The 24972-nt window shown below is 41.9% G+C and overlaps 1 protein-coding gene across 1 annotated transcript; it reads right to left on the bottom strand.

Moving 5' to 3' along the window:
• Positions 1-2419: 2419 nt before the first annotated feature.
• Positions 2420-24740, bottom strand: LOC141171994 (epithelial membrane protein 2-like). Its single transcript, XM_073655750.1, has 5 exons — positions 24643-24740; positions 15013-15214; positions 13636-13782; positions 13113-13241; positions 2420-3881 (listed from the first exon to the last, which is right to left on the bottom strand). Exons 2-5 carry the CDS (start codon positions 15176-15178, stop codon positions 3823-3825), a joined length of 501 nt encoding a protein of 166 aa, XP_073511851.1. The 5' UTR covers positions 15179-15214; positions 24643-24740; the 3' UTR covers positions 2420-3822.
• Positions 24741-24972: the final 232 nt, after the last annotated feature.

Raw genomic sequence — 24972 nt, 5'->3', positions numbered from 1 at the left:
AAAGCCGCCAATGTCTCCAATCTACGGGAAAAAATAATAATACAAATCTGTTCTTAAAAATCCTGACACTTCAGGAGACGCGTCATGCAAATCAGTGACATGAGAAGTCATCCATAGTGGAGGTATAGGGGTATCGGTCCCAAATTCTTCACTCTTTTCATATTCAGATCTCTATTTGTATTGGGAGAAGGTAAAGATTACTTTTCCGATGAGTTTTATGGCAGACAGAGCAGAAATACTCCACATTGCGAGCGATGCCGCGAGGATGATCGGTCTGAGAGCAAGATGATGCAATACGAAGCAAAAACTGGCCTATAAGAAGAATTAACCCCTTGCATCTAAAAAAAAAAAAATAATCATTAAGGAAGAAAAAAAAGTTCAAATTTTAGATTGTGCTATTGCACTATGTGTCCGCTAGATGTCGCCACTTCATACACATTTATACCTCTAGTGTCAGGATACAGAAGGTCTGTAAATGAGAAAACTGCAGACAGGAGGGAAGTTGTTCGTATGGACGATTAGATTTCATGCTTTAGCTGCAGGACAACCCCCTTTAAAATATTTGACCAACATAGAATGATGACAGCGCTTGCCAGAGGTTGCAAAAGTAAAAAAAAAAACTTTTATTCCGCCATAGAGTTTTATCAAGCTCATAAGTGTATGGAGGAATAAAGTTTTGTTTTTTTACTTTTGTGCCCCCTAGTGGCCACTGTCATCTTTGTTACATGTTGGGGTCTTTTTTTTAACCCATTTAATATTGGTTGCCCAATATCTCTTTAAACAGAGATCTGCTCACGTTCAGGGTGACGGGAGAGAAAACTTGTGTGTGTGACCCCGGCACCGGTGAGGATCTACTGCAAACATGCAAATACATATAATGACTCGGTAGATTCTAACATGTAACGACTCAGAGTCTATTTTTTATTGGTCGCAGTTTTTTCATGGTGGTTTCTTCAGTAAGCGAGCCGCCTGGGTGTACGCCTCACCCGTACAGGGTAACGACTCGGCCCCTCTCCAGGGTTGGCTGACATCCTTGGTATTTTCGCAGGTCTGGCCTTTGGAGGAGCCATCAGAGAAGACGTCTGGATGTTCGTGGTCGCGCCTGAGCTTGTGGTCGCCTGTGGTTGAGGCAGGGGCTTCACAGACATCTGCGGCACGTCCTCAGCGTCCATTTTCCACAGCACGGCTTCCTTACTGACTGTCTCCTCTGGTCGTGGAGATTTCACAAGTGGCGTTAGGACTTGGTCTGTGGTCAATATTGGATGTGGAACTGTTTCAAGAGGTCTTGGGGTGGCATCCACTGAGATTGGGCAAGCCGTCAGAGATGACGCGGTAGTCGCGTCCGCCGGGGATGGGTAGCCTCTTTGAGGGACGCTTTCCAGTAATCTTCGAGCGCTGGCGGCGCCCACTTGGAAGAAATACATTTTTTTCTGATCCTTATCAAGTGTCCTCGGCGCATCGGTGGTGCCCGCTGTGTTCGGAGGAGCCTCGGATTCTTCATTTTGATGCTCATCATTTTTTGGAAATCTGAAATTTTAAGCAAAATTATGAATGGGCAAAAAAAACTCATGGAACAACATATGGCGCCAAGGTGACCCAACGCAAGCCACCAATAGTGCCAGGGTGACCCAACACAAGCCACCAATAGCGGCAGGGTGACCCAACACAAGCTACCAATAGCGCTAAGGTGACCCAACTCAACCACCATTAGAGCCAGGGTGACCCCACACAACCACCAATACCGCCAGGGTGACCCAACACAAGCCACCAATAGCGCCAGGGTGACCCAACACAAGCCGCCCCCCAAAACTCCAGCCTCGTAATTATAAGAAAACCCAACAATAATACATTGTCAGGTCTGGATGTTCTAATAAAATGCTGCCACCTACAGGCAAAATAATATGAAAATGTAACCTCACCGGAGCATGTTTTCAGCGCTGTGATCAGTCCTGTGTTCGGTCAGTGGTCAGGTCCAGATATGTGAAGCATAGAACTTCCCTCTGGCTGTTCTAGAAGAGTGATGTCATCATTTCTTTTGTGATATCATAATCCCGCTGCACGGCACGGAATCTCCCTATGAGTTAATGCTAACTATTTAGCATTTTGCCCTTTGCTGGAAATTTGGCTTTTATTCCCAGATCAGTTAATCTTGTTGCTTCATTCATTTTCCGCTCTCATTATTGCTTAAAAGGCAAATCCCTTCATTTACAACAAGAAAAAAAAAAGTTATGTTTTTACAAAAGTTCAAAACATTGAATAACGTTTTCTCGAGTTTCTAAAAGTTTCAAACTTTTATGTTGAAAATGCAATAAAAAACTGAATTCTTAAAAAAAAAAAAAAAAGAGAATCAAGGAATCAAGAATAAACGACAAATAATGAAGATGTTTATTTTTCATAACATTGTAACTTTTTAGCCGTATGTACACAGTTATAGTAGAAATCGGGGGAGGGATAATCAAGAGACGTTGAACCTCCGCCCCTGCTGTTCTAGTAGAAGAAAATTAATACATGTAAAAATAAAAGTTATTCAAAAAGTTTTAATAGATTTTTGCTTTAATATGCACATTTTGGAATAATTAATACGAGCCCCATCATTGACTGCTACACTACCTGCCATATATTCATAGGTACTAAGAAAAAGCAGGAACAGGTCATCCTAAAATCCTAAAAAAAATCAATGTCTGACCACAGATACATTAATAATATGGGAACTGTTATATAACAGGGGCTGATAGAGCATATACAGCACCGGTCAAAAGTTTGGACACCCCTGTTCAAGTTCATGCATGTTCTTTTTGGAATGTGCACATTGCAGATTCAGACAGAAAGCTGCAAAACACATGAAAACAAGGAGAGAAGAAACGTGTGAAATAAACCAGAAGAAGTGTTACCCCTCAAATTCCTCCTATTTTACCTCGATGACCATTTTACACTCCTTTGGCTTCTCTCAAACAGCTTCGTTGGGTAGTCACCTGGAATAGCTTCTAAGAGTCTTGAAGAAGTCTTCAGAGATGCTGAGCTCTTGTCAGCTGCTTTGCCTTCACTCTGTGTCCATCTCATACCAAACCATCTCCGTAGAGTATCAAGTGATTGTGGAGGCCATGTCATCTGACACAGACTCCATCCCTCTCATTCTAGGTCACATCACCCTTACTTATCCTGACTGGTGTCCTCTGGACAGTTGATGTTGAGATGTCTCTGTCACTTGATGTCTGTATATTATTTATGAGCGCTGTTATCTGAGGTGCTTCTGAGGCTGGTAACTCTGATGAACTTATCTTCTGCAGCAGAGGTCATTCTTGAGCTTCATTTCCTCATGAGGACCAGTGTGGTTACCTTCAAGGTTCTAGCATGTTTCCGGATTGAATGACCTTCATGTCTTAAAGTAATGAAGGACTATTATTTGTGATTCCACGAGATATACCTGTTTATTGGCAGCCATTCCAGCTGATGACCTGATGAAGTGACTGGAGAGAACACCAGCGGGATGTAAAGCTGTATTCAGAGTAACAGGGGGAATACATGAGAAATCTAAGGTGTAACACAAGTTCTAGTTTGTTTCTCATATGTCTCTTTACTCCTTCTTTCCTTATGTGTTTCTTCGTGGTTTTGCTGCCTTCAGGCTGAATTTGCAGTGTGCACATTCCAATAAGAACAAGGAAAACATTGAATGAACAGGGATGTTCAATCTTTTGCAGCTATTACTAATTTATGGACTCATGGGTGAAGGACTGGACGTCAGATGTAGAAATCAGTGTGGAGCAAGAAGAGGAGGAATCTGATGATGAGGAGGAGGACAGCAGCTGTGGATGATACCAGTGTTTACACCGACTCGTATCCGGGTATTGGTGACGATCGATGAGCCAGGAGGTGGCAAATCCCTGAAGAAACAACAGCACAAGATATAACATGTATTAAACATGTGTCTATATATTGTTTACCTGGTACTCTGTGACTCCATGTTCCCAACCAATAGGTCACTAGATGTGCTTTGGCTTCAGTTACCATTCACATACAGAGCTGCAATCACAATACTACTGGCCGCCACTATACCTGATAGCTTGCTTTGACATCCCATATCTTACAGCCGCTTCCATACATTTAGTATTCACAGAATGTACTGTGTGACTACAGGGAGCAGCAACGAGACACCATGTGTGACAGCCTAAGTGGTAACAGGCAGAGCTGGATTCACAGCTACACTTCTCAGTACTTCTGGATTCACGGCTACACTACTCAGTACTGCTGGATTCACAGCTACAATACTCAGTACTGCTGGATTCACAGCTACAATACTCAGTACTGCTGGATTCAAAGCTACACTACTCAGTACTGCTGGATTCACAGCTACACTGCTCAGTACTGCTGGATTCGCAGCTATACTACTCAGTACTGCTGGATTCACAGCTACACTACTTAGTACTGCTGGATTCACAGCTACACTACTCAGTACTGCTGGATTCACAGCTACACTGTTCAGTACTGCTGGATTCGCAGCTATACTACTCAGTACTGCTGGATTCACAGCTACACTACTTAGTACTGCTGGATTCACAGCTACACTACTCAGTACTGCTGGATTCACAGCTACACTACTCAGTACTGCTGGATTCACAGCTACACTACTCAGTACTGCTGGATTCAAAGCTACACTACTCAGTACTGCTGGATTCACTCCTACACTACTCAGTACTGCTGGATTCACATCTACACTACTCAGTACTGCTGGATTCACATCTACACTACTCAATACTGCTGGATTCACAGCTACACTGCTCAGTACTGCTGGATTCACAGCTACACTACTCAGCACTTCTGGATTCACAGCTACACTACTCATTACTGCTGAATTCACAGCTACACTACTCAGTACTGCTGGATTCATAGCTACACTACTCAGTACCCTTGAGAAAGCGTGTATTTGACACTTGAAATGTGCGTACGTAGGGCTCTGCACTTTCTGCTTGTGCTTCACCTGCCACATGGGTAAGGTTTCTTTTCATTGAATTATTCAATGATGTTTTTTCTGAAGTACTTTCATTTACACATGTGTGACATAGGACAGATTGCATACATGTCAAGATTCCACCTATCAGTCATAATTAGTGATGAGCGAGCACTAAGAGCCCAATGTAAGTCTATGGGAAACTCAAGCATTTTTCAGACAGCTCCCCACGGCGGTCTGCAGAGGGCCTAAAAATTGCCCAAATCGATGAGAACAGTGCTCAAATGACATGGGGACAGCATGGGGAAGACCCCTGAAAGCATTTCTGACTCCCAGGTCACTTCTGTCAACAATGTAGTCAGAGTATTACGCCACTTTTACGGACTCACAATAAAACATACAAAAACAAAACTAAAATGGATTTTCCTGGGAAATATGTTAAGGAACATCCTTTCCATGACATGTACAATGTATATAATGCAAAATAAATAACCAAAAACAAAAATACTCCTCCACACCTTGGGCTATGATCACACGTAGCGTTTTTGATGCGTTTTTGCACTTTTGCATTGCTTTCAACCAAGACAAATGCATTCACCAGGAAATGTCATTTTAACATTTTACAACCTTATCTGGCCATGTGGTGTGTGACACATCATCAGACACATGCATACAGTGCTGAAAAGTCATGGGAACAGCATGGGGAAGACCACTGGAAGCATCTCTGACTCCCAGGTCACTGCCTAAAAGTGTGCTCATCATAAGTGATCCTTGACGCATGCGAAGATGCCTCCCACCATGAACCTGTCATTGCAGACTTGCAACAATCACCGTCCACATCCTTGTCCCACTGAAGCGTTCAGCTGTCCCTACCCCATTCCTTGGAATGCAAACGCAAGTATGCAGCCACCCACCCACCCGCAGGTTGCAATACTATACTGCCAAATTTTTGACAGTTGCTTGCACTTGAAATGTGGCCTTTTAGGCTCGTGGAGGCGGAAGCTTTTCACAACCTCATGCCAGCGGCGGCCGGGTGTCCATACTCGGTCCCCAGCCGCCACTATATTTCCTAGTATCGCCTCCGCCTTCCACAAGTACGGGTCCCACAACATTATCCGTGCCTTCCCCAGTGCACTTACTGGGAAGGACCACCTAACCACAAACACGTGGACAGGTGAATGTGGCCAGGGACGGTACAGAGCCAGTCCACAACTTTTATTGCTGACAGTTGTATTTAGCTTTGTGAAAGGACTGGCATACAAGGAAAACGTATCTACCCTGCTTGTCATTTCCCCCAGAAAGTCCTGTAAAGCTGCTTTCACTTGAAATGTGGCCTTTTAGGCTCGTGGAGGCGGAAGCTTTTCACAACCACATGCCTCGTGTCCATACTCGGTCCCCAGCCGTCACTTTTTCTCCTGGTGTTGTCTCCATCTTCTACAAGCGCGGGTCCTTGAACATTACTGCTGGTACTTTTCTGTGGGAATTTGCTTGCCTCCTACCAGCCTGGAATATTTCCAGCAAACTATGGTACGACGCCATGGTATTAGCACTGCCCCCAGTACCAGTAGTGAAGCCATCCCCAATTTCCTTCTCAGGAATTTTATTTGGTAGACTGAGTGGCTGCCCAAATACATTTTCTAACAAAGGAACTGAAGATAGAAAGGCAGTAGGTGCAAGTTTCTCCAGCCTGTTAGATATTAGAGGGTGAACGGCAGCACATTGGATCAGTGGTTAGCACTGAAGACTTGCAGCGCTGGGATCCTGGGTTCAAATCCCAGCAAGGACAATATCTGCAAGTATTTTCTCCCCGTGTTTGCGTGGGTTTCCACCTCAGTAAAAAAGCAGCCATAGAGTGTCCGGGAACCTTTCCACACACTTTTCTTAGCCAGGACTACTTCTCGTCAGGGTTGGACGGTCCCACCAGAGAATCCTCTGGTGTGCCTTGGCTTATACCTCAGGATAGTTCATGATAGCAGTAACTTTGCAGCTGCTATGGGGCTCTTGAGCGGGGGAGCCCTCAGAATCAAATCCTCTGGTGGGCACAATGTTTTTCAATCTGAAACAGCTTCTCAGTGGGACTTGTATTTCACCACAGCCATATTCTTTAGCTCGGTGAAAGGACTGGCATAGAGGGAAACCGTATCTACCCCGGCTGTCATTTCTCCGTCACGAGGTTTTGCCCATTGTCACACACGACCATGCTTGGCTGTATGTTCAGCTGTGAGAGCCAGATCAGGCTGCTGTGTTACAGCTTTCAACAACTCTGCAGCGCTGGGCGGTTTGTCAATTAAGCATTAAGCATGTTATCTTCAGCACAGCCTGTTGCCGCTTGGCCAAGGCAGTGCTGCAGTGCTGTCAGATTGTGACTGATGTGGTCATTTCGGAGATGGAGGAGGAGGTGCATGAGCTAAACAATGTGATTACATTGAGGTTAAATTGGTGACGCTGTTTTTTCTACTAAAGAAAGATCCTATTGTTTTGGCTTTTTTACGTTATTTTTTAAGACAAATGCATTCACCAGGAAATGTCATTTTAACATTTTACAACCTTATCTGGCAATGTGGTGTGTGACATATCATCCGACACATCCTGTTTTATTTATGATGGAGGGACTCTGAAAGTCATAAAGCCTATTTTTATAGGGACATCAGACGGCCCTTACTATTCTTAAAAGGCCAGCAGTCGGCCCTAGCTATTGTTAGAGAGCCATCAGCCAGATATGCTTTGTTGTTCCCATTATTAACAAATGGGTCTCCTATACCATTATTGCGTATCCAGTGACTGCAAGGGCTGCCAAAAATTTGGACGCAACCCAATACCCCTTTGAAGAGACATAGAGGAGGGTCTCAGTAAAAAAAAATGTTCCCATTATAAAGGAGCGGGTCTCCTATATTGGTAATGCCCATGCTGTGACTGCAAGGGCTGCCAAAATTTGGGAAAAACCCCACTAAGAATTTAAGACACATAGAGCAGGGCCACAGTAACAAGGTACGACATGTTCCCATTAGAAAGGAGAGGGTCTGCTATAAAGTTATAGGGTATGCAGTGAGTCCAATGTCTGACCAATTTTAGGAAAAACCCCACTAAGAATTTAAAGACACACAGAGCAGGGCCACAGTAACAAGGTACGACATGTTCCCATTAGAAAGGAGAGGGTCTGCTATACAGTTATAGGGTATGCAGTGAGTCCAATGTCTGACCAATTTTAGGAAAAACCCCACTAAGAATTTAAAGACACATAGAGCAGGGCCACAGTAACGACAAATTCCCATTAGAAAGCAGAGAGTCTCCCATAGTGTTGGCCTATGCAGTGAATGCAAGGGCTGCCAAAAATTTGGAGACACTTCAATGCCCCTTGGAAGAGACGTGGAGGAGGGCCTCATAAAAAAATGTTCCCATTAGAAAGGAGCGGGCCTCCTATACTTGTAATGCCCATGCACTAAGTGTATGGGCTGACAAACATTTACCCCTGGGGGGTATACATGAACATACTGTATAAAAAATTTTTTTTACGGGCATCATAAACACCCTTTAAAAAAAATTAGGTGGGTGCTGCATCACGGACCACGGTCACCCTGGTGATATGGTGGTGGAGGATGAGGAGAAGGAGGAGGACAAGAGCAAATAGCCAAAATCAGGAAGCATATACCCATGTGTGGGTGTGAAGAGGTGCTTGGGAATACACCTCCCAAGAAAAGACACTGGATTGGAGTTTATGTTACGCTGCTATCATTCGGTGGTGTTGCGAAGTCTGGCCCAATCCAGCCCTTGTTCATTTTTATAAGAGTCAGCCTGTCAGCATTTTCAGTTGACAGGCGGATGCGCTTATCAGTTATAATTCCACCAGCGGCACTAAAAACCCGCTCTGATAAAACGCTGGCGGCAGGGCAGGCCAGGACCTCCAAGGCGTAGAGAGCCAGTTCATTCCACGTATCCAGCTTGGATACCCAATAATTATAAGGCACAGGGGAATCACGGAGGACGTTGGTATGGTCGGCAAGGTACTCCCTCAGCATCTTCCGAAACTTTGCACTCCTTGTGAGAGTACCCCGCGCCTCAGGGCCTGTGCGATGGGAGGGTCTGAGAAAACTCTCCCAGAAGTTTCACAGTGTTCCCCTGCCTCTGCTGGATTGAAGTTGTGTCTCTCTCGCCTGTACTCCTTGGTTGTCCAATGAAGTGTGCCCTCTGCCGCCAGCGTTTTCAGATGGGAATTTTTTTAATAGTTCCGCAACAAGGGCCTTCTGGTACTGCCCCATTTTTGTAGACCTGTCCGCCTCAGGAATAAGAGATATAAAGTTCTCCTTGTAGCGTGGGTCTAGAAGTGTCACCAACCAGTAATGACTGTCACCCAAAATTTTGAGAACGCGAGTGTCATGGGAAAGGCAGCGTGACATAAATTCAGCGATGCGTGCCAGACTACTAACAGGCAAGACTTACGTGTCCTCACCAAGAGGATGACTGACCATGCTCTCCTCCTCCTCCTCCTCCTCTCTGTCCTCTGGCCATCCACACTGAACAGACGGTATGACAGTTGTGCAGGTAGTACCGTCTATAGTGCATGAAACTAGATCCTGTCCTTCCTCCTCTTCCTCATTGTCACCCAATCCATGTTGGGGTGAGATGATGCTGGGCTGTGTGTAATCACCCTGTATGGTTCCTTGCTCCATTTCATCGTGCTCTGCCTGCAATGCATCCTCTTTGATTGTGAGCAGAGAGCGTTTCAGAAGACAGAGAAGCGGGATGGTGATGCTAATTATGGCGTCATCGCCGCTCACCATCTTGGTGGAGTCCTCAAAGATTTGGAGGATGGTACATATGTCAGACATCCATGTCCACTCCTGAAGTCTTATGTGTGGAGTCTGAACTGAATACCGACGGCCTTGTTGATGCTGGTACTCAACAACTGCCCTCTTCTGCTCACAAATCCTTCCCAACATCTGCAGTGTAGAGTTTCAACGCATGGGGACATCACACACCAGTCTGTGAGCCGGAAGCTGCAAATGCTGCTGAAACACTGCAAGGGCGGCAGAAGCTGTAGCTGACTTTCTAAAATGGGCACACAGGCGTACTTTAACAAGCAGATCCGGCAGCTCCGGGTAGGATTTGAGAAACCGCTTAACCACGAGGTTAAGCACATGGGCCAGGCATGGTACATGTGTGAGCTCGCCTCGCCTCAGAGCTGCCACCCGGTTCCGTCCATTGTCACACATGACCATGCCTGGCTGTAGGTTCAGCGGTGTGAGCCACAGATCTTCCTGCTCTTTCAGAGCTGTCCACAATTCTTCAGCATTGTGCGTTTTTTCACCTAAGATATTAGCTTCAGCACAGCCTGTTGCCACTTGGCTGAGGTTGTGCTGCAGTGCTTCCAGCTTGTGACTAATGTGGTCATTTCGGAGATGGAGGCTGAAGAGGAGGAGGAGGCTAAGGAGGATGAGGTGCAGGAACTGTAGACCGTGGGGGCAACCCTGATTAACCTAGGGCCCGCAATTCTTGGCGTCGGGAGGACGTGTACCGTCCCAAGGTCCGACTGTGTCCCGGCTTCCACTAAGTTAACCCAGTGTGCCGTCTGCGAGATGTACCCTCCCTGCCCACAAGCACTTGTCCACGTGTCCGTGGTTAGGTGGACTTTACCAGTAAATGCGTTGTTGAGAGCACGGCTAATGTTTTGGGACACGTGCTTGTGTAATGCAGGGACGGCACACCGGGAGAAATAGTGGCGGCTGGGGACCGAGTACCGAGGGATGGCCGCCGCCATCAGGTTGCGGAATGCTTCAGTTTCCACGAGCCTAAAAGGCAACATTTCGAGCACAAGCAGTCGTGAAATGTGAGAATTTAGTAGTGTGGCCTGTGGGGCGTTGGCTGCGTATTTGTGCTTGCATTCCAAGGACTGGGGTATGGAAAAACTGAACGCTGCGCTGAGACAAGGACATGGACTTGCTTCCTGATGCTGCTACTTGAGAGTGTGCAACGACAGGTGCAGGGCAGGAGGCATCTTTGCATGCACCATGGACAGGGGATTGGCTTGCATGCACAACAGCGGAAGAAGCAATGGTGCCACCCGCACACACTGTTCCTGGACCCTGGGGTTCGGCCCACAAAGTCGGGTGCTTTGCTGCCATGAGCCTGATCATGCTGGTGGTGGTCAGGCTGGTCGTTTCACCACCCCTGCTGATGCTGGCCTGGCAGGTGTTGCAAATGGCCTTTTTGGGGTAATCTTCAGAGTCTTTAAAAAACAACCAGACTCGGGAAGACCTAACAGTTGTACTGGTAACTTCCTTCGTGTTGGTGTTACAGGGAACGGTTGCCTGCCTTCTGTCTGCGGCCACCATACTGCTTCTTCCTGCCTGTTAGGGTGCTTTGCCTCCCTCCCCCTGTGTGCTGCTGTCCTCGCTCTGCATGTCCTCCTGCCAGGTTGGGTCAGTTACTATATCATCCACCACCTCGTCTTCCACTTCCGCACCCTGGTCCTCCTCCTGACTTTCTGGCAATTGTGTCTCATCATCGTCCACCTCTTGTGGCACTTTCCCACCGTCGCCTTCGTGTGACCGTGGCTGCTCAAATATTTGGGCATCGCTACACGCAATCTCCTCTTGCCCCGCTTCAAGTGGACCCGGCGAGAGGCCCGAATCTATAAATGGAAAAGTGAACAGCTCTTCAGAGTGTCCCAGTGTGGGATCAGTTGTCTCTGGGCACTCGGCATGGTGGGAGGAAGGAGGATCAGGGTGAGGAATATGCGGTCCAGACTCACGGCTTCTGAGACTTGACCGTGTGGAAGACAGGGTGGTGGTGGTGGCTAAGTGACTGGAAGCATTATCCGCTATCCAACCAACAACCTTTTGACACTGCTCTGGGTTCAATAGTGGTGTGCTGCGGTCCCCTAGAAATTGGGACAGGAAGGTCGGGCGAGAAGATGTGGGTGTTTTTCTGTGGCACAATTTCGGCTTGCCCACGGCCTTGTCCTCGGCCTCTGCATGCACCATTACCATTACGTCCAGTTCCCCGTCCCTTGACACGTGCCTTGCCCATTTTAAATGGAGGACAGTATCTTCCACGCTCACTACAAATGACTGAATTTGGAGCGAACTTATATGTGATCCGTGTGCCGGAGAAAACCGAGTTTTAAATACCTGGCCTGTAGGTAAGTAGTTTGACCAGCAAACTCCGGTGAATTGCTTCACTGACACACTGAAGGAAATTTTTAATGGAGGCCAGAAATGGCAGTATTTTCTGACAACGTATATGTGATCCGTGTGATGGAGAAAACACAGTTTTAAATAGCTGGGCTTCTAGCGCTGTAATATGGAAAGGACCTGGCTGTATTCTGCAGTGCCAACAAGCAAATGGCACAGAAAAACAGTGTTCTCTGGATTGCTTTTAAGCAAATAATGAGGATTAAGATGCAAAGAAAAGTATTCCTCGCCCCTGAGACCTGGGTCTTTGTATAGAAATATCTAACAGCAGCAGAAGGCAGAATTGGAATGGAGCCTCTTGTGCTATGTGCACTGCAGTCTGCTATATACCCTGCCTGCCTGCCTATATACCCTGCCTGCCTGATATCTCTGCAGATGGATTAGTCCTCAGAAGGATTGTTTGTTAAGATGGATATGTGTAATGTACGGTTTTTCTCCCTACACTACCTAATACACAACCAAATCTCTCCCTAGCTCAGCAGCAGCTCTCCCTACATTGTCTGATCCGGAGTGACTGTGATGAGCACGGCGGTGCCAGGTCTGATATACACCTGATGACGCTGTGCGGCCAGCCAATCACTGTAATACCACAACCAACATGGCTGCAGCATTACAGTGAGTGGCAGGCAATCCCTGCTCTAAAGAGATCCAAACATGCAGGGCGGTGACCCGAGTTCCCGCCCGAGCAACCCGGAAATTCTCGCCGAGCGCCGAGCTTGTCGAGCACCTTGATGCTCAGGTGAGTACCGAGTAGTGGCGAGCGCGTTCGCTCATCACTAGTCATGATATAATACCTTCTACACTCGCATGTTGCTGTGTTTTCCCTACCCCGGGGTTTTTGCTTGTTGCTATTTTGCCTGTCCTGGTTATTTGTAAGAATGTTTTTAACCAGTATTTAATAAAAATGTATATGTTATACACTCTCTCTTATGGGGATTTTAGCTGGTTTTTAGATTGGGAAGAGACAGCAGACTAACCTGAAATGATGAGGAGGGCATTGGCGGTCCAGCACAGGTAGAAGGACCACTGGTAATTACATGAACTGTTGAGGACTACATTGGACGTCTCAGCCGTGTAGACGGACATCCCGATGAGAAGAAACATGGCTGCAAAACATAAGGGCGCAGAATGAACCACAAGGACCCCAAGAGCTGCATTCATTATGAAATTGGCTGAAAAGTCTTCATCATATTTTACATGGCACAGCGCCACACATTAAGTTGTGGCTGAGTGTGGTATTACAGCTCACTTTTTTTTTCACTTACTGCCATACCAGAAACAGCGACAACCAGTGGGGAAATCTTGAAAAAGCCCTTTAGTATACAAGATTTCTAAAATGACCTCCCCATCCCTACTAGTGTAAGGTCTTTTATTCCCTTCAGTTTAGCTCTTGTGTTACCAGGGGGCGCTGTGATATAATAATGCAGTGCCATCTAGTGTTGGAAAAAATATCAAGCCTGATCGAGATGATAGTCACTTATGTACATGACTTGTGCTCACCTGATAAGCTTTCCAGGACAGCAGACCCGAGGCAGGCAGTGATTCTTCCTACATGGAACTTGAGAAATGTGAGGCAGGAAAATATCATCCCAAAGATGAGAAGCGAGGTGGAGAAGATAACTAACCCTCTGGTGGCATTGATGTATCCTGGAGGAAGAACACACCGAGCCATCATGTAATGATCGTCACTATATACCAGATCATAATATAATCAGTGAGCAGAACCCACCACTAGGGGGAGCTCACTGCATATAAATCCTTTTGCAGTGAGCTCCCTCTAGTGGTGACTTAAAGCAGATATTATTTTATAATTTAGCTAAATGGCTGTTAGGAGGAAAGCTGAGATTATGGAGCTCTATACCAGAAAACCGGTGCTGAAACCACTACAGACAACTTTTAGAAGTAAAAAGAGTAAATAAAATTAATTTATAGATAAATCCATAATATAAGCGATTAAAAGAAACCTTGTAAAACATTTTATCAGAGAAATCTGCCTCTTTCTCCACTTATGAGCCACTTTCTGATCTTCAGCCTGCCTCCCCAGCTCATCATTCACACTTACATTCTGTGAAAATCTGCATTGGCTAAGAATAAATGGACTTCCAGCTCAATCTGCAGCTGCTTATTGAAGTCTATGGAGAGGAGAGGGGAAGCAGTATAGAAGACAAGAAAAGAATACAATAAGCAGAGAGACACACAGAGATGGCACTGTTGCTTTCTAGTAAGTGTTTCATCTAATGCCAGTGCTGCATTCAGGTACACTACTCAGTACTGCTGTATAAAGTCATCAATGGTTCTGCATTCTTTTCAAGTAGGTATTTTATCTCACAGCTATACTCTCCAGTACTGCTGTAAAAAGTCATCCAGGCTGCTGTTTTCCAGTAAGTTATTTATTTCAACACAGTGCTGGATTCACAGCTACACTGTTCAGTACTGCTGTATAGAATCAGTCATGCTGCTGCTTTCTAGTTGTTTTATCTCACCACAGGATTCACAGCTACACTGTTCAGTACTGCTGTATAGAATCAGTCATGCTGCTGCTTTCTAGTTGTTTTATCTCACCACAGGATTCACAGCTACACTGTTCAGTACTGCTGTATAGAATCAGTCATGCTGCTGCTTTCTAGTTGTTTTATCTCAACACAGTACTGGATTCACAGCTACACTGTTCAGTACTGCTGTATAAAGTCAGTCATGCTGCTGCTTTCTAGTAATTGTTTTATCCCTCCACAGGATTCACAGCTACACTGGTCAATATTGCTGTCATCAAGGTTTCTACTTTCTAGTAAGTATTTTATCTCACCACAATAATAGATTCACACTAAAAAGTATTTTCTCAATATCCCCAGGTACAGAATGTCATAATGAAATACTCACCGCTCCCCGACACTTTAGTACATATGTTCTTAGTACAAGTTTGCCACAATCCCATATGAAACAAGTCAGACCCGAAACCAACCAACCAGAAGTCAGTGAGGAGCCCGGTGAGCAGGAGAACGAAGCTGAGACAGGAGCAACCGAGGCCAAAAATATTCATCAACATGATGCACTGCGAGGCACACACCAAATCTGCAAAATCCTAGAGAGGCAGAGAGATAACGGTAATATTGTACCCAACATGAGACGGTATAATTGTATGTGCAGAACCAAGTATGTGTTTGTTAGCGGCAGTATTATAGTAGACATATTCTTGTAGATATGAGCAGTATTATAGTAGTAATATTCTTGTACATAGGGGCAGTATTATAGTAGATATATTCTTGTAGATATGAGCAGTATTATAGTAGTAATATTCTTGTACATAGGAGCAATATTATAGTAGTTATATTCTTATACATAGGGGGCAGTATTATAGTAGTTATATTGTTGTACATAGGAGCAGTATTATAGTAGTAATATTCTTGTACATAGGGGCAGTATTATAGTAGTTATATTCTTATACATAGGGGCATTATTATAGTATTTATATTCTTGTACATAGAGGGCAGTATTATTGTAGTTATATTCTTGTATATAGGGGCAGTATTATAGTAGTTATATTCTTGTACATAGGAGCAGTATTATAGTAGTTATATTCTTGTACATAGGAGCAGTATTATAGTAGATATATTCTTGTACATAGGGGCAGTATAATAGTAGTTATATTCTTGTACATAGGAGCAGTATTATAGTAGTTATATTCTTGTACATAGGAGCAGTATTATAGTAGATATATTCTTGTACATAGGGGCAGTATAATAGTAGTTATATTCTTGTACATAGGAGCAGTATTATAGTAGTTATATTCTTGTACAAAGGGGCAGTATTATAGTAGTTATATTCTTGTACATTATAGCAGTATTATAGTAATTATATTCTTGTACACAGGGGCAGTATTATAGTAGTTATATTCTTGGACATAGGGGCAGTATTATAGTAGTTATATTCTTGTACATAGGGGGCAGTATTATAGTAGTTATATTCTTGTACATAGGGGCAGTATTATAGTAGTTATATTCTTGTACAAAGGGGCAGTATTATAGCAGTTATATTCTTGTACATAGGGAGCAGTATTATAGTAGTTATATTCTTGCACATAGGGGCAGTATTATAGTAGTTATATTCTTGTACATAGGGGGCAGTATTATAGTAGTTATATTCTTGTACATAGGGGGTGGTATTATAGTAGTTATATTCTTGTACATAGGGGCAGTATTATAGTAGTTATATTCTTGTACATAGGGAGCAGTATTATAGTAGTTATATTCTTGTACATAGGAGGCAGTATTATAGTAGTTATATTCTTGTACATATGGGCGGTATTATAGTAGTTATATTCTTGTACATATGGTCATTATTATAGTAGTTATATTCTTGTACATAGGAGCAGTATTATAGTAGTTATATTCTTGTACATAGGAGCAGTATTATAGTAGTTATATTCCTGTACATAGGGGGCAGTATTATAGTAGTTATATTCTTGTACATAGGGGCAGTATTATAGTAGTTATATTCTTGTACATAGGGGCAGTATTATAGTAGTTATATTCTTGTACATAGGGGCAGTATTATAGTAGTTATATTCTTGTACATAGGAGCAGTATTATAGTAGTTATATTCTTGTACATAGGAGCAGTATTATAGTAGTTATATTCTTGTACATAGGGGCAGTATTATAGTAGTTATATTCTTGTACATTGTAGCAGTATTATAGTAGTTATATTCTTGTACACAGGGGCAGTATTATAGTAGTTATATTCTTGTACATAGGAGGCAGTATTATAGTAGTTATATTCTTGTACATAGGAGCAGTATTATAGTAGTTATATTCTTGTACATAGGGGGCAGTATTATAGTAGTTATATTCTTGTACATAGGAGCAGTATTATAGTAGTTATATTCTTGTACATGGGGGCAGTATTATAGTAGTTATATTCTTGTACATAGGGGAGCAGTATTATAGTAGTTATATTCTTGTACATAGGGGGCAGTATAACAGTACTTACATTCTTGTACATAGGAGCAGTATTATAGTAGTTATATTCTTGTACACAGGAGGCAGTATTATAGTAGTTATATGCTTGTACATAGGGAGCAGTATTATAGTAGTTATATTCTTGTACATAGGAGCAGTATTATAGTAGTTATATTCTTGTACATAGGGGCAGTATTATAGTAGTTATATTCTTGGACATAGGGGCAGTATTATAGTAGTTATATTCTTGTACATAGGGGGCAGTATTATAGTAGTTATATTCTTGTACATATGAGCAGTATTATAGTAGTTATATTCTTGTACAAAGGGGCAGTATTATAGCAGTTATATTCTTGTACATAGGGAGCAGTATTATAGTAGTTATATTCTTGCACATAGGGGCAGTATTATAGTAGTTATATTCTTGTACATAGGGGGCAGTATTATAGTAGTTATATTCTTGTACATAGGGGGTGGTATTATAGTAGTTATATTCTTGTACATAGGGGCAGTATTATAGTAGTTATATTCTTGTACATAGGGAGCAGTATTATAGTAGTTATATTCTTGTACATAGGAGGCAGTATTATAGTAGTTATATTCTTGTACATATGGGCGGTATTATAGTAGTTATATTCTTGTACATATGGTCATTATTATAGTAGTTATATTCTTGTACATAGGAGCAGTATTATAGTAGTTATATTCTTGTACATAGGAGCAGTATTATAGTAGTTATATTCCTGTACATAGGGGGCAGTATTATAGTAGTTATATTCTTGTACATAGGGGCAGTATTATAGTAGTTATATTCTTGTACATAGGGGCAGTATTATAGTAGTTATATTCTTGTACATAGGGGCAGTATTATAGTAGTTATATTCTTGCACATAGGAGCAGTATTATAGTAGTTATATTCTTGTACATAGGAGCAGTATTATAGTAGTTATATTCTTGTACATAGGGGCAGTATTATAGTAGTTATATTCTTGTACATTGTAGCAGTATTATAGTAGTTATATTCTTGTACACAGGGGCAGTATTATAGTAGTTATATTCTTGTACATAGGAGGCAGTATTATAGTAGTTATATTCTTGTACATAGGAGCAGTATTATAGTAGTTATATTCTTGTACATAGGGGGCAGTATTATAGTAGTTATATTCTTGTACATAGGAGCAGTATTATAGTAGTTATATTCTTGTACATGGGGGCAGTATTATAGTAGTTATATTCTTGTACATAGGGGAGCAGTATTATAGTAGTTATATTCTTGTACATAGGGGGCAGTATAACAGTACTTACATTCTTGTACATAGGAGCAGTATTATAGTAGTTATATTCTTGTACACAGGAGGCAGTATTATAGTAGTTATATGCTTGTACATAGGGAGCAGTATTATAGTAGTTATATTCTTGTACATAGGAGCAGTATTATAGTAGTTATATTCTTGTACATAGGGGCAGTATTATAGTAGTTATATTCTTGGACATAGGGGCAGTATTATAGTAGTTATATTCTTGTACATAGGGGGCAGTATTATAGTAGTTATATTCTTGTAAATAGGGGCAGTATTATAGTAGTTATATTCTTGTACAAAGGGGCAGTATTATAGCAGTTATATTCTTGTACATAGGGAGCAGTATTATAGTAGTTATATTCTTGTACATAGGGGCAGTATTATAGTAGTTATATTGTTGTACATAGGAGCAGAATTATAGTAGTTATATTCTTGTACATAGGAGGAGTATTATACTAGCTATATTCTTGTACATAGGGGGCAGTATTATAGCAGTTATATTCTTGTACATAGGGGAGCAGTATTATTGTAGTTATATTCTTGTACATAGAGGGCAGTATTACAGTAGTTACATTCTTGTACATAGGAGCAGTATTATAGTAGTTATATTCTTGTACATTGTAGCAGTATTATAGTAGTTATATTCTTGTACACAGGGGCAGTATTATAGTAGTTATATTCTTGTACATAGGAGGCAGTATTATAGTAGTTATATTCTTGTACATAGGAGCAGTATTATAGTAGTTATATTCTTGTACATAGGGGGCAGTATTATAGTAGTTATATTCTTGCACATAGGAGCAGTATTATAGTAGTTATATTCTTGTACATAGGGGCAGTATTATAGTAGTTATATTCTTGTACATAGGGGAGCAGTATTATAGTAGTTATATTCTTGTACATAGGGCGCAGTATAACAGTACTTACATTCTTGTACATAGGAGCAGTATTATAGTAGTTATATTCTTGTACACAGGAGGCAGTATTATAGTAGTTATATGCTTGTACATAGGGAGCAGTATTATAGTAGTTATATTCTTGTACATAGGAGCAGTATTATAGTAGTTATATTCTTGTACATAGGGGGCAGTATTATAGTAGTTATATTCTTGGACATAGGGGCAGTATTATAGTAGTTATATTCTTGTACATAGGGGGCAGTATTATAGTAGTTATATTCTTGTACATAGGGGCAGTATTAAAGTAGTTATATTCTTGTACAAAGGGGCAGTATTATAGCAGTTATATTCTTGTACATAGGGAGCAGTATTATAGTAGTTATATTCTTGTACATAGGAGCAGTATTATAGTAGTTATATTCCTGTACATAGGGGGCAGTATTATAGTAGTTATATTCTTGTACATAGGGGCAGTATTATAGTAGTTATATTCTTGTACAAAGGGGCAGTATTATAGCAGTTATATTCTTGTACATAGGGAGCAGTATTATAGTAGTTATATTCTTGTAAATAGGAGCAGTATTATAGTAGTTATATTCTTGTACATAGGAGCAGTATTATAGTAGTTATATTCTTGTACATAGAGGGCAGTATTATAGTAGTTATATTCTTGTACATAGGGGCAGCATTATAGTAGTTATATTCTTGTACATTGTAGCAGTATTATAGTAGTTATATTCTTGTACACAGGGGCAGTATTATAGTAGTTATATTCTTGTACATAGGAGGCAGTATTATAGTAGTTATATTCTTGTACATAGGAGCAGTATTATAATAGTTATATTCTTGTACATGGGGGGCAGTATTATAGTAGTTATATTCTTGTACATAGGAGCAGTATTATAGTAGTTATATTCTTGTACAAAGGGGCAGTATTATAGCAGTTATATTCTTGTACATAGGGAGCAGTATTATAGTAGTTATATTCTTGTACATAGGAGCAGTATTATAGTAGTTATATTCTTGTACATAGGAGCAGTATTATAGTAGTTATATTCTTGTACATAGCGGGCAGTATTATAGTAGTTATATTCTTGTACATAGGGGCAGCATTATAGTAGTTATATTCTTGTACATAGGAGCAGTATTATAGTAGTTATATTCTTGTACATAGGGAGCAGTATTATAGTAGTTATATTATTGTACATAGGGGCAGTATTATAGTAGTTATATTCTTGTACATTGTAGCAGTATTATAGTAGTTATATTCTTGTACACAGGGGCAGTATTATAGTAGTTATATTCTTGTACATAGGAGGCAGTATTATAGTAGTTATATTCTTGTACATAGGAGCAGTATTATAGTAGATATATTCTTGTACATAGGGGGCAGTATTATAGTAGTTATATTCTTGTACATAGGAGCAGTATTATAGTAGTTATATTCTTGTACATAGGGGCAGTATTATAGTAGTTATATTCTGTTCATAGGAGCAGTATTATAGTAGTTATATTCTCATACATAGGAGCAGTATTATAGTAGTTATATTCTGTACATAGGAGCAGTATTATAGTAGTTATATTCTTATACATAGGGGCAGTATTATAGTAGTTATATTCTTATACATAGGGACAGTATTATAGTAGTTATATTCTGTACATAGGAGCAGTATTATAGTAGTTCTATTCTTATACATAGGGGCAGTATTATAGTAGTTATATTCTTGTACATAGGAGCAGTATTATAGTAGTTATATTCTTGTACATAGGGGGCAGTATTATAGTAGTTCTATTCTTGTACATAGGGGACAGTATTATAGTAGTTAAATTCTTGTACATAGGAGCAGTATTATAGTAGTTATATTCTTGTACATAGGGGCAGTATTATAGTAGTTATATCCTTGTACATAGGGGCAGTATTATAGTAGTTATATTCCTGTACATAGGAGCAGTATTATAGTAGTTATATTCTTGTACATAGGGGCAGTATTATAGTAGTTATATTCTTCTACATAGGAGCAGTATTATAGTAGTTATATTCTTGTACATAGGGGGCAGTATTATAGTAGTTCTATTCTTGTACATAGGGGACAGTATTATAGTAGTTAAATTCTTGTACATAGGAGCAGTATTATAGTAGTTATATTCTTGTACATAGGGGCAGTATTATAGTAGTTATATCCTTGTACATAGGGGCAGTATTATAGTAGTTATATTCCTGTACATAGGAGCAGTATTATAGTAGTTATATTCTTGTACATAGGGGCAGTATTATAGTAGTTATATTCTTCTACATAGGGGCAGTATTATAGTAGTTATATTCTTGTACATAGGGGGCAGTATTATAGTAGTTATATTCTTGTACATAGGGGGCAGTATTATAGTAGTTATATTCTTGTACATAGGGGCAGTATTATAGTAGTTATATTCTTGTACATAGGGGCAGTATTATAGTAGTTATATTCCTGTACATAGGAGCAGTATTATAGTAGTTATATTCTTGTACATAGGGGCAGTATTATAGTAGTTATATTCTTCTACATAGGGGCAGTATTATAGTAGTTATATTCTTGTACATAGGAGCAGTATTATAGTAGTTATATTCTTGTACATAGGGGCAGTATTATAGTAGTTATATTCTTGTACATAGGGGCAGTATTATAGTAGTTATATTCCTGTACATAGGAGCAGTATTATAGTAGTTATATTCTTGTACATAGGGGCAGTATTATAGTAGTTATATTCTTCTACATAGGGGCAGTATTATAGTAGTTATATTCTTGTACATAGGAGCAGTATTATAGTAGTTATATTCTTGTACATAGGGGCAGTATTATAGTAGTTATATTCTTGTACATAGGGGCAGTATTATAGTAGTTATATTCCTGTACATAGGAGCAGTATTATAGTAGTTATATTCTTGTACATAGGGGCAGTATTATAGTAGTTATATTCTTGTACATAGGAGCAGTATTATAGTAGTTATATTCTTGTACATAGGGGCAGTATTATAGTAGTTATATTCCTGTACATAGGAGCAGTATTATAGTAGTTATATTCTTGTACATAGGAGCAGTATTATAGTAGTTATATTCTTGTACATAGGGGCAGTATTATAGTAGTTATATTCTTGTACATATTATGGCCTCAGTGATCGGAATCGCTCTCTCTGGTACGAGCTGCGGCTTCTGATCTTGTTGGAAACTTACTATGTGTCACAGAGAAGCCGCAGATCACACAGGATGTGCTGCTGTTTGTGACTTTTATTCTAAGTCTCCTAAGCAGGGCCGGCGTCAGCACCCGGCGCACCCGGGCAAATGCCGGGGCCCTGAGCAGGCAGAGGGGCCCACTGGCGGTCGCGCACCCCGCTGGGCTGTGGGCGGAGGAGAGCGGTGTCAGCGCCCGCCCTTCCCCCAGCTTGCTCAGGGCCCCGGCAGCTGGATACTTACCTCTCCCCGTGCCTCCGCAGATCAGCCGTCTTCCTGCTCTGCGCTCCCTGTGACGTGTGAGGTCAGAGGGCGCGGTGACGTCTTTACACCGCGCCCTCCCCTGAGCCGTCACAGGGAGCGCTGAGCGGGAAGATGCCGACAACGCTGGAGTTCGGACCCGAGCAGCGGGCAGCAGGTGAGGAGAAGGGAGGTGAGTATTTGATTTTTTTTTTTAATGTATGGAGGCATGGGGCAGTATAAAGAGGAGGGGTGACAGCCTGCATGGGGCATTATAAAGAGGGGGGGTGACAGCCTGCATGGGGCAGTATAAAGAGAAGGGGGGGGGCATCCTGCATGGGGCATTATAAAGAGGAGGGGGACATCCTGCATGGGGCATTATAAAGAGAGGGGGGGACATCCTGCATGGGGCATTATAAAGAGAGGGGGGGACATCCTGCATGGGGCATTATAAGGAGAGGGGGGGACATCCTGCATGGGGCATTATAAGGAGAGGGGGGGACATCCTGCATGGGGCATTATAAAGAGAGGGGGGGGGACATCCTGCATGGGGCATTATAAAGAGGGGGGGACATCCTGCATGGGGCATTATAAGGTGGGGAACAGCCTGCATGGGGCATTATAAAGGGGGGGGGGCAGACTGCATAGTGCATTATGTGGGGGGGAACAGCCTGCATGGAGCATTATAAGGGGGGGGCTGTATGGGGCATTATGTGGGGGGTAACAGCCTGCATGCAGCATTATATGGGGACCAGTATCCTGTATGGAGCGTTATATGGGGGCCAGTATCCTGTATGGAGTCTTATATGGGGGCCAGTATCCTGTATGGAGTCTTATATGGGGGCCAGTATCCTGTATGGAGCCTTATATGGGGGCCAGTATTCCGTATGGAGCCTTATATGGGGGCCAGTATTCCGTATGGAGCCTTATATGGGGGCCAGTATTCCGTATGGAGCCTTATATGGGGGCCAGTATTCCGTATGGAGCCTTATATGGGGGCCAGTATTCCGTATGGAGCCTTATATGGGGGCCAGTATTCCGTATGGAGCCTTATATGGGGGCCAGTCTTCTGTGTGGAGCGATTCACCGGTTTCTGAGCTATTGTGGAATTTACAATAGATATCACTCATGTAATGTAAGAAGTGAAATCTTTGCATTGTACTATATATATATATATATATATATATATATATATATATATATATATATATATATTTCTCCGCTGTATCTCTGCATCATGAATCGTGGTATGTGTTAAAGGGGCCACTGAGACTCTTTCGCCCGGGGCCCAGAAAAACCTGGAGCCGGCCCTGCTCCTAAGCTTCATTTATATTTGTGAATAGAAATAACAATTGTATCAAAGTGATGGTGAGACATGCAGATGTAGCAGAGCTGAATTTGTTTTATCGGTTCTGGTGTTACGCTCTTGCACATATACATCTTATAATAAATCTCCATTGTCTCCAGTATGTGATGTCCTTACACCCAGAGATAATATGCAATAATAATGATTTGCTCATTGAAGGACAAGCAGCTTCTGGATGCATCTGGCACCGCTTATCAAAAAAGAAAAAGTCAATGTCCAAAAAATTCCAACATGGTTTATTGACTTTTTTTTCCCTTAGGATCTATGGCAAGTGGGGGCGTACTATGGGTATATAGTATAATAGTATAGGGGGATAGAAACTAATCCCCCCTATGTGTGGCTCAGGTATCTTTGAATTTCCACCTTGCAAAAGTTGTGATATGGGCCCGTGTTCAATATGGAGCCAGTCCTAGAAATTGGGGTACCCCTTCCTCTATATGCCCCTCCAATATACAATAAGATTTGGACATAACAAGATGCCCCCATTAATAGCCTCGGCTCTGCTACATCCCCGTGCGCTCAGTATATAGATCATAGTCACCTCTTTCTGGGGAGCGTGGTCGCTGTTATTCTGCTTCCTGAGCGATGTGGCTGGTAAATGTGACTGCAGGGGAGCGGCTGAGAAAGCTGTCACCTTAATGGTGTGAGATATGAGGGTGGTCTTTCTGTTTATGTTCCAGGAAGCCCCACAAAGTGCAGCCGCAGAAGCAGAATAACCGGTAAAAAAAAAAAAAAAATCGCACGTCACTGCTACAGGTAGTGCAGCATTAAAAAATATTGTTCATCCAGGGCTTCCTTGTTCATGAATGGAATGCCAGATTACAGTGGAAGGTGACACATTGCACCTAAGGAGCCCTGAGAATGTAACAAA

This window comes from Phyllobates terribilis, unplaced genomic scaffold (assembly GCF_046119375.1).
Source record: "Phyllobates terribilis strain yellow unplaced genomic scaffold, ASM4611937v1 Scaffold_12__6_contigs__length_324123572, whole genome shotgun sequence".
NCBI lineage: Eukaryota > Metazoa > Chordata > Amphibia > Anura > Dendrobatidae > Phyllobates > Phyllobates terribilis.
This window is presented reverse-complemented; position numbering and strand designations above follow the sequence as displayed.